Source organism: Homarus americanus, unplaced genomic scaffold (genome assembly GCF_018991925.1).
Source record: "Homarus americanus isolate GMGI-L3 unplaced genomic scaffold, GMGI_Hamer_2.0 scaffold21428, whole genome shotgun sequence".
In the NCBI taxonomy this organism is placed as follows: Eukaryota; Metazoa; Arthropoda; class Malacostraca; order Decapoda; family Nephropidae; genus Homarus; species Homarus americanus.
In genome coordinates, this window is record NW_024747927.1 from 19,717 (window position 1) to 35,445 (window position 15,729).

General features: G+C 47.8%; 2 protein-coding genes across 2 annotated transcripts; both read right to left on the reverse strand.

The window, feature by feature from the left end:
* Positions 1–14,293: 14,293 nt before the first annotated feature.
* LOC121879884 (translation initiation factor IF-2-like) lies at positions 14,294–14,731 on the reverse strand. The gene has a single exon (XM_042386668.1). It carries the CDS (start codon positions 14,729–14,731, stop codon positions 14,294–14,296), a length of 438 nt encoding a protein of 145 aa, XP_042242602.1.
* Positions 14,732–15,295: 564 nt separating this feature from the next.
* LOC121879885 (proline-rich protein 2-like) lies at positions 15,296–15,601 on the reverse strand. The gene has a single exon (XM_042386669.1). The coding sequence runs from the start codon at positions 15,599–15,601 to the stop codon at positions 15,296–15,298; it is 306 nt and encodes a 101-aa protein (XP_042242603.1).
* Positions 15,602–15,729: the final 128 nt, after the last annotated feature.

Consider the following 15,729-nt stretch of genomic DNA (forward strand, 5'->3'; position numbering starts at 1 on the left):
TATCCCACTGGTGGGTCACTACTCTCACTGGTACTGTCTAGTGCTGAATTCACTGGCTTAAACACTGTTCACCAATGTTCAACACTGGTCCCACTTCTTTCCGAAACGAAATTGTCAGTTATGATTATGTTGATATCCCAGTGGTAAGGATGGGTCGGGGAGAAGGACTTGGGGAATGGGCCGAGCATTGGCCAAGGGGGGCGCGCCTGAAGAAGGTCTCGACCCTACGGTGGTCAAGGATGTTGTGTCTTCCTCACGGTGTGTACAATGTCTTCCTCACGGTGTGTACAATGTCTTCCTCAGGGTGTGTACAATGTCTTCCTCACGGTGTGTACAATGTCTTCCTCACGGTGTGTACAATGTCTTCCTCGCGGTGTGTACAATGTCTTCCTCGCGGTGTGTACAATGTCTTCCTCACGGTGTGTACAATGTCTTCCTCACGGTGTGCACAATGTCTTCCTCACGGTGTGGACAATGTCTTCCTCACGGTGTGTACAATGTCTTCCTCACGGTGTGTACAATGTCTTCCTCACGGTGTGTACAATGTCTTCCTCATAGTGTGTACAATGTCTTCCTCACGGTGTGTACAATGTCTTCCTCACGGTGTGTATAATGTCTTCCTCACGGTGTGTATAATGTCTTCCTCACGGTATGTACAATGTCTTCCTCACGGTGTGTATAATGTCTTCCTCACGGTATGTACAATGTCTTCCTCACGGTGTGTACAATGTCTTCCTCACGGTATGTACAATGTCTTCCTCACGGTGTGTATAATGTCTTCCTCACGGTATGTACAATGTCTTCCTCACGGTGTGTATAATGTCTTCCTCACGGTATGTACAATGTCTTCCTCACGGTGTGTATAATGTCTTCCTCACGGTGTGTATAATGTCTTCCTCGCAGTGTGAAAATGTCTTCCTCACAGTGTACAATGTCTTCTCGTGTGTACAATGTCTTCCTCAGGGTGTGTACAATGTCTTCCTCACGGTGTGTACAATGTCTTCCTCACGGTGTGTACAATGTCTTCCTCACGGTGTGTACAATGTCTTCCTCATGGTGTGTACAATGTGTCTTCCTCACGGTGTGCACAATGTCTTCCTCACGGTGTGGACAATGTCTTCCTCACGTGTGTACAATGTCTTCCTCACGGTGTGTACAATATCTTCCTCACGGTGTGTACAATGTCTTCCTCATGGTGTATACAATGTCTTCCTCACGTGTGTATAATGTCTTCCTCACGGTATAAATAACTTCCTCACGGTGTGTATAATGTCTTCCTCACGGTATGTACAATGTCTTCCTCACGGTGTGTATAATGTCTTCTTCCTCACGGTGTGTATAATGTCTTCCTCACGGTGTGTACAATGTCTTCCTCACGGTGTGTACAATGTCTTCCTCACGGTGTGTACAATGTCTTCCTCGCGGTGTGTACAATGTCTTCCTCAGGGTGTGTACAATGTCTTCCTCACGGTGTGTATAATGTCTTCCTCACGGTATGTACAATGTCTTCCTCACGGTGTGTATAATGTCTTCCTCACGGTATGTACAATGTCTTCCTCACGGTGTGTATAATGTCTTCCTCACGGTGTGTATAATGTCTTCCTCGCAGTGTGAAAATGTCGTATGGTTATGTTGGGTAACAATATATGAATGGAGGAAACTGCAGCGGGCATATTGACCTATACTGGGTAGTCCTGATTACACCCAACCCCTATTGCTCATATATCCACCCAACCTATGTTTGAAGCTGTCCAGCGTATTCGAGTTAATGGTGTTTGGTAACTTGTTCCACTCATCCACTACTCTATTTCCAAAACAATATTTACCTATCTCGAGCCTAAATCTAAATTTGTCTAATTTAAAACTATAGCTACCAGTTTGCTCCTGGTTGGATAGTTTGAGTACCTTTGTTATATCACCTTTGTTTAACACTGACTTCCTTTATACACCTCTATCATATCGCCCCTCACTCGACGTCTCTCGAGGGAGTGCAAATTAAGATGCTTTAACCTGTCTCTCTACTCAAGGTTCCTAATGCCCGGGATTAATCTTGTCTTATTCTCCTCTGTATGCTTTCTAGGGATTCGATATCCATTCTGTAGTACAGTGACCAGAACTGATCTGCATAATCCAAATGAGGTTTCAAAAGCCCAGGTTTTAGTTTTAGGATAACCTCGCTGGTCTTGTAACTAACACTCCTTTATATGAACCCAAGTACTTTATTAGTCTTGTTTAGAGCAAATACACGTTGTTGACTTGGTTTAAAATTTCTTCTTATCATTACTCCTAAATCTTTCTCACAGTCGGATTTCTCTATAACATCGTTGTTCATCTGATATCTGGTTTGTCTATTTACATCTCCTAGACTAAGTACTTTACATTTGTCCTCATTAAATTTCATCTGCCATTTTTCAGACCTCGTCTGATTTAATTACACGCCCTATTTTAGTGTCATCAGCAAATTTACGGATGTTGCTGTCTATGCCTATATCTACGAGTATGTCGTTTATGTATATAATAAATAGTAATGGTCCAAGTACTGAGCCTTGGGGTACTCCACTAGTGACGTTGCTCCAATCGGATTTAGTGCTGTTAATGCTCACTCGCTGTTTCCTGTCCTGTAACCACACCCTAATCCATTTTAGAATATCTCCTCCTATGCCATGAGCCTCCACTTTTCGTATTAGTCTTTCGTGGGGGACTTTGTCGAAGGCTTTGCTAAAGTCGAGATATACCACATCATAATCGTGTCTGTTGTTTATAGATTAGTCAGACATGAACGTCCACTTGTTAAGCAATGTTGGGAATCATTGATCAACTTGTGTTTCTCCAGGTGATTTCGAATAGAGTTTGAAACTATTGCTTCCAGCGATTTGCCTACATTTGGTGTTAAGCTAATTGGACGGTAGTTAGAGGATAGTGATCTATCTCCCTTCTTGAAAATCGGTATTACATTCGCTATCCTCCAGGATTCTTGTGCTACACCTGTTTTTAATGACATATTAAACAAATTGACTAAGGGCATACTAAGCTCTTCCTTACATTCCTTTAATACCCTAACAAATATCTCGTCGGGACCTGGTGACTTATTAGGCTTTAGCTTGTCTATTTGCTTACTAACATCGTTACTAGTCACTACTATCTCGTTTAATTTATTTTCTTCACTATCTCTGTATATAGTCGGTGCCTTGGGTATCATGTTTAAATTTTCGGTAGTGAAAACTGATGAAAAATATCTGTTCAGATTATTGCTCATTTCTCCGTCGTTATCAGTTAGCTCGCCGGTATCTGACTGTATTGGTCCAATCTTGTCTCGTGTTTTAGTTTGATACATTTGGAAAAATCCCTCGGGGTTTGACTTCACCTCCCTTGCTACCTTCAGTTCATTATTCCTCTTTGCTTTTCTTATCTCGGTCTTAACCCTACTGGTTATAATAATATCGGAGGTTAACGTCTGATTATGGTAGGTGATGTATTGGTCCGCTTCTATGGTTTTTGGTCATCTAGTGTGTGTGTGTTTGTGTGTGTGTGTGTGTGTGTTTTATTCTCGTCTGCCTACACCCATACCATGTTGCTCTCCAGGTGTTCATGTACTGGGTCGCCTCTACACCTGTTAGTCACTCTCGGGGCAAGACACTGATCACCGACAGGTCCTTTATGGTCGAGAGTCTGATGTATCTGGGTGAGGTTGTAGGTTGTGTGTCTGATGGACGGGGTGGGGGGGTTGGTTGAGGGTCTTGGGGCCTTAACGTGTTCAATAAGATGATGAGTCGTGATGTGTATTGATTATTTATTAGTGTTTACGATGATGTTTAACACACACACACACACACACACACACACATAGAGTATATTTTCCCCACATCCGTAAGGTAGTAATGGTAGGTGGTGGCAAGGCGTCATTAGGACAGTGTCGTTGTGAAGTGTTTATCACTCGGACTTTATTACACGTTGAGACTATTGAGGTGACAGCCTCCCTCCCTCCCTCCCTCCCTCCCTCTCACCATCCCTCTCCACCACCCTCATCCCCTTTCTTTCTCGTTCCTTTTCTCACCCTCTTCCCTCCCCTCACTCACCCTCCCCCCTTCACCCTCCATGTTTTCACCAGGTATGTAAGGTGGGCGTGAAGGATAGTACTCAAGTAGATGATTAGTGAGGTATATATATATATATATATATATATATATATATATATATATATATATATATATATATATATATATATATAATGTTAATAGACAACAGTATTAAAACTTCCATAATCCCAGCCCGTTAATTTTTACCATGGTAGGATAAACAAACAAGTGACACTCTTGCTGTACATTATTGTAGTCACCGCTGGACACACTGTCTCACGTCACCGTTTTCTGTATCTCTAAAAACTGTTGTGTTATTTCTGCGCCAACCGTTACCATGGTAATATTTGGTTAATTTAAGGCAATTTGCATCAACAATTTTTCATGTGAACCTTGTAAGCCCGTTCTTGAGTTATTTTAGGGACAGACAGACAGGACTGAAAGCTTATTCCCACCACGTAGTTGAGGGCAGGATAATAAACCAATTATTTTATCAGTATATATATATATATATATATATATATATATATATATATATATATATATATATATATATATATATATATATATATATATATATATATATATATATATATATATATATATATGCTGATAACCACAGGAAAAAGAAAACACGAAGTTCCCAAGCGCTTTCGTGTAATTCACATCTTCAGGGGTGAGTACAGACTAAGGAGAAATACATAACAAGGCAAATATTTATACAGTAGAGGAGGGTGAGATCAAGTCCACAATAGTCAGGTTATTAGGTAGTGACCCTACTAATCTTCAAAAAGCACCGCAGCAGTCGGTAGTCAGGTCAGAGGGTAAGATGACCCAACCTTTTCACCTAGTTACAAATCTTCTTAATTACGAAATTATCCAGTTTGTACATGCCATTACTCAAATTATCCCAGTCAATGCAATGCTTATTATCCTCAGATGAACAAACAGAGCATTGGATTCCTGGCCTGTCCTAACACTATATTTTTGTTAAACAACATAAACAACATATTATTATTATTATTATTATTATTATTATTATTATTATTATTATTATTATTATTATTATTATTATTATTATTATTGTTATTATTATTATTATTATTGTTATTATTATTATTATTACTATTTCTTGGTGAACAAAAGAGGTAATTCCCGAAGTGTTGTTTAAAAGGTCATCTTAATTATTTTGTTTTCTATATAGTGATTTGTTTAACTATATAAGTGTGTGTGTGTGTGTGTGTGTGTGTGCCACAGTAATCCAGGTCTTGGCCCGTGTGTCGCAGTTCTCACACGACTTTCAACAGTGAGGTCAGGCATGAACCGCAATACGAACCCTGAACTTTAATCCCGAATCCCGTATAGTGAACCCTGGACCCTCAATTCGAACCCGTATCATGAACCCCAAACCGAAATACTGAACCCTGAACCGAAATACTGAACCCTGAACCGTAAGCCTTGACCCTGTATAGTGAACCCCGTAATCTGAACCCCGAACACAAATTGTGAACCCTGTGCCCGAAATCGGAACCCGTCTAGTGTAGAAAACAGCTCTGTCTCTAAGTAATTTTCTGATACTTTATGAAACTATTATTACTTACGACAAATTATTCTTCACTTATAAAGATGTTAATGTGTGTAATAATTTTTAAGTGTCATAAAGTGTACAGGTTCATCACTTAGAAATTTATCTCAGTTATTGTTTCAAAAGATTCAAGACTCGACGTTCACATTTCAAGGTTCATTTAGTTCGGTATTCGAAGTTCAGGGTTCATGTTTCTTAGAGTGGGATTCATGGTTCCTGGCTCTGGGTTCGGTATTCAGAGTTCGAGTTTCAATTGTTTAGGGGTTCAAGGTTCAGGTGGTGTGGTGGGTGTAGGTAACAGGGGTTCAAGGTTGGAGGCTGAGGTGCTGGTGTAATCCTTGGAGGGGACGTGGGAAGTCTTGCCAGCCGCCCCTGTCGTCTCCCCGTGTCAGGGATTATCGAGATTTACTCCAATTTAGCGGATTTATCCCAACACATGACGTCCTTCACGCTGCTGAGCTCTGTACTGTACTGACTCCATCTTCACGCTGCTGAGCTCTGTACTGTACTGACTCTATCTTCACACTGCTGAGCTCTGTACTGTACTGACTCTATCTTCACACCGCTGAGCTCTGTACTGTACTGACTCTATCTTCACGCTGCTGAGGTCTGTACTGAACTGACTCTATCTTCACGCTGCTGAGCTCTGTACTGTACTGACTCTATCTTCACGCTGCTGAGCTCTGTACTGTACTGACTTTATCTTCACGCTGCTGAGGTCTGTACTGAACTGACTCTATCTTCACGCTGCTGAGCTCTGTACTGTACTGACTCTATCTTCACGCTGCTGAACTCTGTACTGTACTGACTCTATCTTCACGCTGCTGAGCTCTGTACTGTACTGACTTTATCTTCACGCTGCTGAGCTCTGTACTGTACTGACTCTATCTTCACGCTGCTGAGCTCTGTACTGTGCTGACCCTGTACTTTACTGACTTTATCTTCACACTGCTGAGCTCTGTACTGTACTGACTCTATCTTCACACTGCTGAGCTCTGTACTGTACTGACTTTATCTTCACACTGCTGAGCTCTCTACTGTACTGACTCTATCTTCACACTGCTGAGCTCTGTACTGTACTGACTTTATCTTCACACTGCTGAGCTCTCTACTGTACTGACTCTATCTTCATGCTGGAGAGAGAGAGAGAGAGAGAGAGAGAGAGAGAGAGAGAGAGAGAGAGAGAGAGAGAGAGAGAGAGAGAGAGAGTAATGGCTGGGTTAAAGTAGTAAGGAATTTTATTGGGTCATAACCAGAAGAAACTTAATGGGTAGCGTGTGGAGGGAGAGGTAGGAGGTAAATGTAGAGGCCGGTGGTGGAGGTTGGAGGTAAATATAGAGGTTGGTGGTGGAGGTAGGAGGTAAATGTGAGGTTGGTGGTGGAGGTAGGAGGTAAATATAGAGGTCGGTGGTGGAGGTAGGAGGTAAATGCAGAGGTCGGTGGTGGAGGTAGGAGGTAAATATAGAGGTCGGTGGAGGTAGGAGGTAAATATAGAGGTTGGTGGTGGAGGTAGGAGGTAAGCAGGAGGGTAAAAGGTAGGAGGAAGGTAGGAGGTCAAGGTAGGAGGTAAAGGTAGGAGGTAAAGGTAGGAGGTCAAGGTAGGAGGTAAAGGTAGGAGGTAAGGCAGGAGGTAAAAGGTAGGAGGTAAAGGGTGGAGGTAAAGGGTGAGGTAAAGGCAGGAGGTAAAGGCAGGAGGAAGGTGGAGGTAAAGGTAGGAGGTAAGGTGGAGGTAAAGAGGGAGGTAAAGGCAGGAGGTAAAAAGGCAGGAAAGGCAGGAGTAAGACAGGAGAAAGGCAGGAGGAAGGCAGGAGGTAAGGCAGGAGGTAAGGTAGGAGGAAGAAGGCAGGAGCAAAGGCAGGGTAAACGGGAGAGTAAGGCAGGAGTAAAGGTGGAAGTAAAGACAGGAGGCAGGAGTAAGGAGGTGGAGGTAAGAGTAGGAGGTAAAGGAGTGGTAGAGCAGGAGGTAAGCAGGGGAGGTAGAAGCAGAGGAGGTAAAAGTAGGAGGTAAAAGGTGAGGTAAAGAGATGGAAGTAGGCAGGAGGAAAGGCAGGAGGTAAAGGCAGGAGGTAAAGGGTGGAGTAAAGGTAGGAGGAAAGGTAGGAGGTAGAGCAGGAGGTAAAGGCAGGAGGTAAGGGTGGAGGTAAAGGCAGGAGGGTAAAGGTAGGAGGTAAAAGAGGCAGGAGGCAAGGGTGGAGGTAAAGGCAGGAGGTAAAAGGTAGGGAGGTAAGGCAGGAGGTAAAAGGTAGGAGGTAAAAAGGTAGGAGGTAAGGTAGAGGTAAAGGAAGGAGGTAAAGGCGAGGTATGGGGTAGAGGTAAGGTAGGAGGTAAAGGCAGGAGGTAAGGCGGGAGGTAAAGGTGGAGGTAAAGGGTAGGAGGTAAAGGTAGGAGGTAAGGTAGGAGGTAAGGCGGGAGGTAAAGGCAGGAGGTAAGGCAGGTGGTAGGTAGGAGGTAAAGGTAGGGAGGTAAAGGTAGGAGGTAAAGGCAGGAGGTAAGGTGGGAGGTAAAGGGAGGTAAAGGCAGGAGGTAGCGAGGTAAAGGGTGGAGTAAGGCAGGAGGGATGGGGTAAAGGTAGGAGGTAAGGCGGAGGTAAAGGTAGGAGGTAAAGGTAGGATGTAAAGGTAGGAGGTAAAGGCAGGAGGTAAAGGCAGGAGGTGTGGAGAAGGCAGAAGGAAAGGCAGGAGGTAGTAGGAGGTAAAGGGTGGAGGTAAAGGGTGGAGGTAAAGGGTGGAGGTAAGGGTGGAGGTAAAGGCAGGAGGTAGTGAGGTAAAGGTGGAGGTAAGGTAAAGGTGGTGGGAGGTAAAAAGGCAGGGAGGAGGTAGGAAGGTAGGGGAGGTAAGGCAGGAGGTAAGGCAGGGTAAAGGGGTGGAGTAAGAGGTGGAGTAAGGGAGGAGGTAAGGTGAGGAGGTAAGGTAGGAGGTAGGTAGGAGGTAAAGGCAGGGGAGTAAAGGTGGAGGTAAGGTAGGAGGTAAGGTGGAGGTAAAGGGTGGAGGTAAAAGGTAGGAGAGGAGTGGGAGGTAGGTAGGAGGTAAAGTGGAGGTAAAGGTGGAGGTAAGGTAGGAGGTAAAGGGTGGAGGTAGGAGGAGGTAGAGGAGGTAAAGGCAGGAGGTAAAAGGGTGGAGGTAAAGGTGAGGTAGGTAGGAGGTCAAGGTAGGGAGGTAAGGGAGGTAAGGGTGGAGTAAGGTAGGAGGTCAGGTAGGAGGTAAAGGTGGAGGTAAAGGTAGGAGGTCAAGGTAGGAGGTAAAGGGTGGAGGTAAAGGTGGGAGGTAAAGGCAGAGGTAAAGGTAGGAGGTAAGGCAGGAGGTAAGGTAGGAGGTAAGGTAGGAGGTAAGGTAGGAGGTAAAGGGTAGAGTGGTGGGAGGTAAGGCAGGAGGTAAAAGGTAGAGGTAAAGGTAGGAGGTAAAGGCAGGAGGTAAGGCAGGAGGTGAGGCAGGAGGTAAGGTAGGAGGTAAAAGGGGCAGGAGGTAAAGGTGGGAGGTAAAGGGTGGAGGTAGAGGAGGGAGGTAAAGGCAGGAGGTAAGTGGAGGTAAAGGTAGGAGGTAAAAGGTGGAGGTAGGAGCGGGAGGTAAGGTAGGAGGTAAGGCAGGAGGTAAAGGGTGGAAGTAAAGGCAGGAGGTAAAAAGGTAGGAGGTAAGCTGGAGGTAAAGGTAGGGAGGTAAAGGCAGGAGGTAAGGAAGGAGGTAGGCAGGGAGGTAAAGGCAGAGGTAAAGGCAGGAGGTAAGGTAGGAGAGTAAGGCGGTGAAGGTGGGAGGTAAAGGCAGGGGTAAGGCAGGAGGTAAAGGTAGGAGGTAAAAGGGTAGGAGAGTAAAGGCAGGAGGTAAGGCAGGGAGGTAAGGCAGGAGGTAAGGCAGGAGGTAAAAGGTAGGAGGTAAAGGCAGGAGGTAGGCGGGAGGTAGGGTGGAGGAAGAAGGTAAAGGGTGGAGGTAAAGGCAGGAGGTAAGGTGGAGGCAAAGGCAGGAGGTAGAGTGGTAGGCAGGAGGTAAAGAGGTGGAGGTAATGGTGGAGGTAAGGGTGGAGGTAAAGGCAGGAGGTAAAGGTGGAGTAAGTGGAGGTAAAAAGGGTGGAGGAGGTAGCAGCAGGTAGTAGGAGTAAGGTAGGAGTGCAGGAGGTAAGGGTGGAGGTGGAGGAGGTAAGGCAGGAGGTAAAGGCAGAGGTAAAGGAGGTAAAAAGGGTGGAGGTAGGTGAGGGCAAAGGGGGAGGTAGAGGTAGGAGGTAAGGTAGAGGTAAGGCAGGAGGTAGGGTGGAGTGAGTAGGAGGTAAGGTAGGAAGTGGGGTGGAGGTAAAGGTAGAGGTAGTAGGAGGTCAAGGTAGGAGGTAAAGGTAGAGGTAAGGTAGGAGGTAAAGAGTAGGAGGTAAAGGCAGAGGTAAAGGCAGGAGGTAAAAGGTAGGGTAGCGGAGGTAAGGGTGGAGGTAAAGGTAGGAGGTAAAGGTACGAGGTCAAGGTAGGAGGTATTAAGGGTGAAGGTAAAGGGTGGAGGTAAAGGTAGGAGGTCAAGGTAGGAGGTAAAGGGTGGAGGCAAGGTAGGAGGTCAAGGCAGGTAGGGTGGGTAGGTAGGAGGTAAGGCAGGAGGAAGGTAGGAGGTAAAGGCAGGAGAGTAGGAGGTAAAGGTAGGAGGTAAAGGTAGGAGGTAAAGGGGTGGTAGAGGGTGGAGGTAAGGGCCAAGAGGTAAGGTGGAGGTAAAGGTGGGAGGTAGGCAGGAGGTAAAAGGTAGGAGGTAAAGGCAGGAGGTAAAGGTAGGAGGCAAGGGTGGAGGTAAAGGTAGGAGGAGTAAAGGGTGGAGGTAAAGCAGGAGGTAAAGGCAGGAGGTGTAAAGGTAGGAAAGTAAGGTAGGAGGTAAAGGCAGGAGGAAGTAGGAGGTAAGGCTTGGGAGGTAGGGGCAAGGCAGGAGGTAGGAGGTAAGGCCAGGTAGGTAGGAGGTAAAGGCAGGAGGTAAGGAAGGAGGCAAAAAGGCAGGAGAGTAAAGGCAGGAGAGTGAGGCAGGAGGTAGGTAGGAGTAAAGGCAGGAAGGTGAAGGTAGGAGGTAGAGCGGGAGGTAAAGGTAGGAGGTAGGGTGGAGGCAAAGGTGGAAGTAAGGCTGGGAGGTAAAGGCAGGAGGTAAGGCAGGAGGTAAAGGCAGGAGGTAAGGGTGGAGGTAAAAGGGCAGGAGGTAAGGCAGGAGGTAAGAGGTGCAGTAGGCAGGAGGTAAGGTGGAGGCAAGAGCTGGGAGGTAAGGTAGGAGATAAAGGCAGGAGGTAAAGGGGTAGAGGCAAAGGCAGGAGGTAAGGGTGGAGGTAAGGCAGGAGGTAAAGGCAGGAGGTAAGGTGGAGGTAAGGTGGGAGGTAAAGGCAGGAGGTAAGGTAGGAGGTAAAGGCAGGAGGTAACAGGTTGAGAGTAGGTGGGAGGAAGGGTGGAGGTAAAGGTGGGAGGTAAGGGTGGAGGTAAGAGCAGGAGGTAGAGGCAGGAGGTGGGGGTGCAGGAGGCAGGGAGGTAAGGGTGGGTAAGGTAGGAGGTAAAGGCAGGAGGTAGGGGGTGGAGGTAAAGGCAGAGGTAGAGGGTTGAGGTAAAGGTAGGAGGTAAAGGCAGGAGTAAGGGTGGAGGTAAGGCAGGAGGTAAGGTAGGAGGTAAAAGGCAGGAGGTAGGCAGGAGGTAAAGGTAGGAGGTAAAGGTAGGAGGTAAAGGCAGAGTAAGGTAGGAGGTAAAAGCCCAGGAGTAAGGTGGAAGTAAGGCAGGAGGTAAGGTGGGAGTAAAGGCCCAGGAGGTAAAATTCAGGAGGTAAAGACCCAGGAAGGTAAAGGCAGGAGTTAAGTTGGAGGTAAGGCAGGAGAGTAAAAGGCAGGAGGTAAAGGGTGGAGGTAAAGGTAGGAGGTAAAGGCAGGAGGTAAGGCAGGAGGTAAGGGTTGAGAGTGGTAGGAGGTAAGGTAGGGAGGTAAAGGGTGGAGGTAAAGGTAGGAGGTAGGTAGGAGGTAAATGGTGGCAGTAAGGTAGAGTAAAGGCAGGAGGTAAAACCAAGGAGGTAAGGGTGGAAGGTAAGGGTGGAGGTAAAGGTAGGTAAGGGTGGAGGTAAAGGCAGGAGGTAAGTGAGGTGGAGGTAAAGGCAGGAGGTAAAGGTAGGAGGTAAAGCAGGAGGTAAAGGCAGGAGATAAAAGGTGGGAGTAAGGTAGGGGAGTAAGGCAGGGAGGTAAGGGTGGAGTAAAGGCAGGAGGAAAGGGTGGAGTAAGGTAGGAGGTAAGGCAGGAGGTACAAAAGGAAAAAAGGGTGGAAGAGAAAAAAAAAAAAAAAGGGTGGAGGTAAAGGTGGGAGGTAAGGTGGAGTTAAAGGCAGGAGGTAAGGCAGGAGGTAAAGTGTGGAGGTAAAGGCAGGAGGAAAAGGCAGGAGGTAAGGTAGGAGGTAAAAGGGAGGAAGAAAAGGTAGGAGGTAAAGGTAGGAAAGGCAGGAGGTATTAAAGGCAGGAGTAAGGTAGGGTAAAGGCAGGAGGAAGTAAAGGTGGGAGGTAAAGACAGGAGGTAAAGGTAGGAGGTAAAGCCAGGAGTAAAGGCGTGAGGAGAAAGGTAGGAGGCAGGAGGTAAAGGCAGGAGGTAAGGTAGGAGGTAAAAAAGCAGGAGGCAAAAAGGCGGGAGGTAAAAGGTAGGAGGTAAAGGCAGGAGGTAAGGCAGGAGGTAAAGGTAGGAGGTGGGGTGGAGGTAAGGCAGGAGGTAAAGGTGGGAGGTAAGGTGGGAGGTAAGGGAGGAGGTAAGGTAGGAGGGTAAAGGCAGGAGGTAGAGTGGGAGGTAAGGCGGGAGGTGAGTGGGAGGTAAGGTGGGAGTAAGGGTGGGTAAGGGTGGAGGTAAAGGGAGGAGGTAAGGTAGGAGGTAAAGGCAGGAGGTAGGGGTGGAGGTAAAGGTAGGAGTTAACAAAGATATCTCGTGGCGTGGCTTAATATTAGTAGTTAACGTTTTGGTCAATTCTCACCTGGTGGGTCAGGTTAAATTATAGTTTGTCGAATTAATTGGTAGTGGGGTCCATAACTGCTCATTATGATTACCGCTCGTACCGTGATTAATTTGAGTTGGAACAGCTGATCGACCCCCCTCTCTCTCTCTCTCTCTCTCTCTCTCTCTCTCTCAGTTCATTGCTAAAAAACTCACATCCTAGTATTTTTATCAATAAATTGTTACTAATTTGCGTTTACTCTTCTAAATGTTTTGTACTGTTTATTTTCGTTAACATGACCGTGACCTAGTTCCTATAACCCTAACCAAACAAGTGGTCAGCCATATATGACAAATATTATCATTCTTTTTAACTGTTATCGAATCAGTGGATGACGGACACTGTTATAATGTGGTATATGTCGATTTTGCAAGACTAAGACGTAAAGTGGAAACAAATTGGAGATATTCTAAAATGGATTAGGGTGTGGTTACAGGGCAGGAAACTAGCGAAGTAGCATTAATGGCACTAAATCCCATTGGGATATGTCACTAGTGGAGTACCCCAAAGGCTACCAGTACTTGGACCATTAGTATTTTTTATGTATATTAACAATATAAATATATAGGCCTAGACAGCAACTAAATAAATTGCTGATGACACTAGAATAGGGCGTGTGATTAAATCTGACGAGGTCACAGAAAAAATGGCAGATGAAATTTAAAAGGCGAACAAATGTAAAAGTACTTCGCCTAGAAGATGTAAATAAATCAGACATCAGATGAACAACGATGTTATGAAAATCCGACTGTGAGAAAGTTTTTGGGAGTAATGATTAGTAGGAATCTAAACCAAGACAATAATGCTTATTTGCTCGAAACAAGGCTAACAAAGTACTTGGGTTCATACAAAGAGGGTAGTTACAAGACTAGCGAGGTCATCCTAAAACTATATCTTGCACGTGTGGACCTCACTTTGATTATGCAGTTCAGTTCTGGTACTGTACTACAGAATGGATATAGAATCCCTAGAAAAGAGTATAGAAGTATGATAGAAGACTAATCCGGGCATCAGGAACCTTGAGTACAGAGGCAAGTTAAAGCATCTTAATTTGCACTCCGAGACGTAGAGAGAGCGATATGATAGAAGGTGTATAAATGGAAGTCAGAGGCTAAACAAGGTGATATAACAGGTACTCGAACTATCAACCAGGAGCGAACTCGTGCAATGGTTTTAAATTAGACATAGTTAGATTTAGGCTCGAGATGAGTAAACTGGTTTGGAAATAGAGTAGTGGATGGAGTGGAACAAGTTACCAAATATCATCATTGACTCGAACACGCTGGATGACTTCAAACATAGGTTGGACGGATATATATGAGCGATAGGAGATTGCTAGTATGGGCCCAGTGGCTCCTGCAGTTTCCTCCATTCTTATGTTCTTATGTTCTTAACATGGCTCCTGCAGCCTAACCTAACCCAACTAAACCAACTAACCCAACTAAACCAACCTAGCAACTAACCAACCTAACCCCGCTAAAACCCAGCCTGGCAGCTAAAACCCAGCTGGCAGCTAAGCCAGCACTGCTTGGCTAGCCAGCACAGCACAGCTGCAGCCTGCTTGGCAGCCCAGCTGGCAGCTGAAAGCCAGCACAGCCTTCAAGCCAGCTAGCAGCAAACCAGCTTCCTGGCAGCTGAAGCCAGCTGGCAGCTAGGCCAGCCTGGCAGCTGAAGCCAGCACAGCAGCTAAACTGGCGCCCAGCTAGAAGCAGCCTGGCAGCTGAAGCCAGCCTGGCCACAAATAGGCCAGCCTAGCATGGCTAGGCAGGCACACGGCTGGCTAGGCCGGCCTGGCAGCTGGAGGCCGGCCTGGCCCGGCTGAGGCCGGCCTGGCGGCTGAGGCCGGCCTGGCCCGGCTGGGGCTGGCCTGGCAGCTGAGCCGGCTGGCACCGATGAGGCCCGGCCTGGCAGCTGAGGCCGGCCTGGCGGCTGGGCTGGGCACACGGCTAGGCCGAGCTGGCGAGCTGAGGCCGAGCCTGGCCCAGCTGAGCCGGCCTGGCTGGCTAAGGCCAGGCTGGCGGCTGGCGCGGGGCTGGCCTGGAAGTAGGCCGGCCTGGCGGCTGAGGCCGGCCTGGCCGCAAATGAGCAGGCCGGCCTGGCCCGGCTAGGCCAGGCCTGGCCCATTTGGGCCAGTCTGTTTGTTTAGTGGCCTGGTGGCCCGGCTGTGGCCGGCTGACGGCAAACCCAGGCTGGCCTGCGGTCGCCGCCTGGCAGCTGTGCCAGCCTGGCAGCTAAAGCCGGCCTGGCACAGATGAGGCAGCCTGGCAGCTGAGCCAGCTGGCCTGGCTGAGAGCCAGTCACAAATTTTGGCTAGGCCGGCCTGGCCCAGCTAGGCCAGGCTGGCGGCTGAGGCGAAGCCTGGCAACAAGCCCAGCACAGCAGCTAGAGCTAGGCACAACACAACTGAAGCCAGGCCTGGCAGCTAAGCCCAGCCTGGCAACTGCCAGCTAGCCCAGCTAAGCAGCCTGGCACAAAATAGGCCAGCCTGGCAACTGAGCCAGCCTGGCAGCTGAGCCGAGCACAGCCTTCAAGCCAGCTGGCAGCTAAACCGGCCTGGCCCAGCTAGGCCAGTCACAGCACAAATGAGCCGGCCTGGCAGCTAAGGCCAGCCTGGCCCGAAGCTAGGCCGGCCTGGCAGCTGAAGCCAGCCTGGCCTAAATGAGCCAGTCTGGCCCAGCTAAAGCCAGTCTAACCCGGCTGGGCGGCCTGGCCCGGCTTTGGGCCCAGGCTGTGGCTGGCCGGGGCTGGCGGCTGACTGGCTACAGCTGGAATGAGCCAGTCTGGCCCGGCTGTGCCCGGCCTGGCCTGGGTATGCCGGAGGCTGGCCCGTGGTGGTGGCGGCTGGCCGTCTGGCCTGGGATAGGCCGGCCTGGCCTTCATTGGCCTGGCAGCTAGGCCAGTCTGGCAGCTAGGCCAGTCTGGCAGCTGGAGGCCAGTCTGGCCTGGCAAATCCTGGCCCTGGCCTGATCGGCGGAGTTGGTGTTGGGGTGGCATGAAGTGATGTATACGTCCCTCGTTTTACATGTTGTACTTGGAGCGGTTGTTGATGTGCCCGCCTGCTGGCCTCCCCTCCTCCCTCTCCCTCTCCCCTCTCTACTCCCCTCTTAGCTTATGCAGCCAAT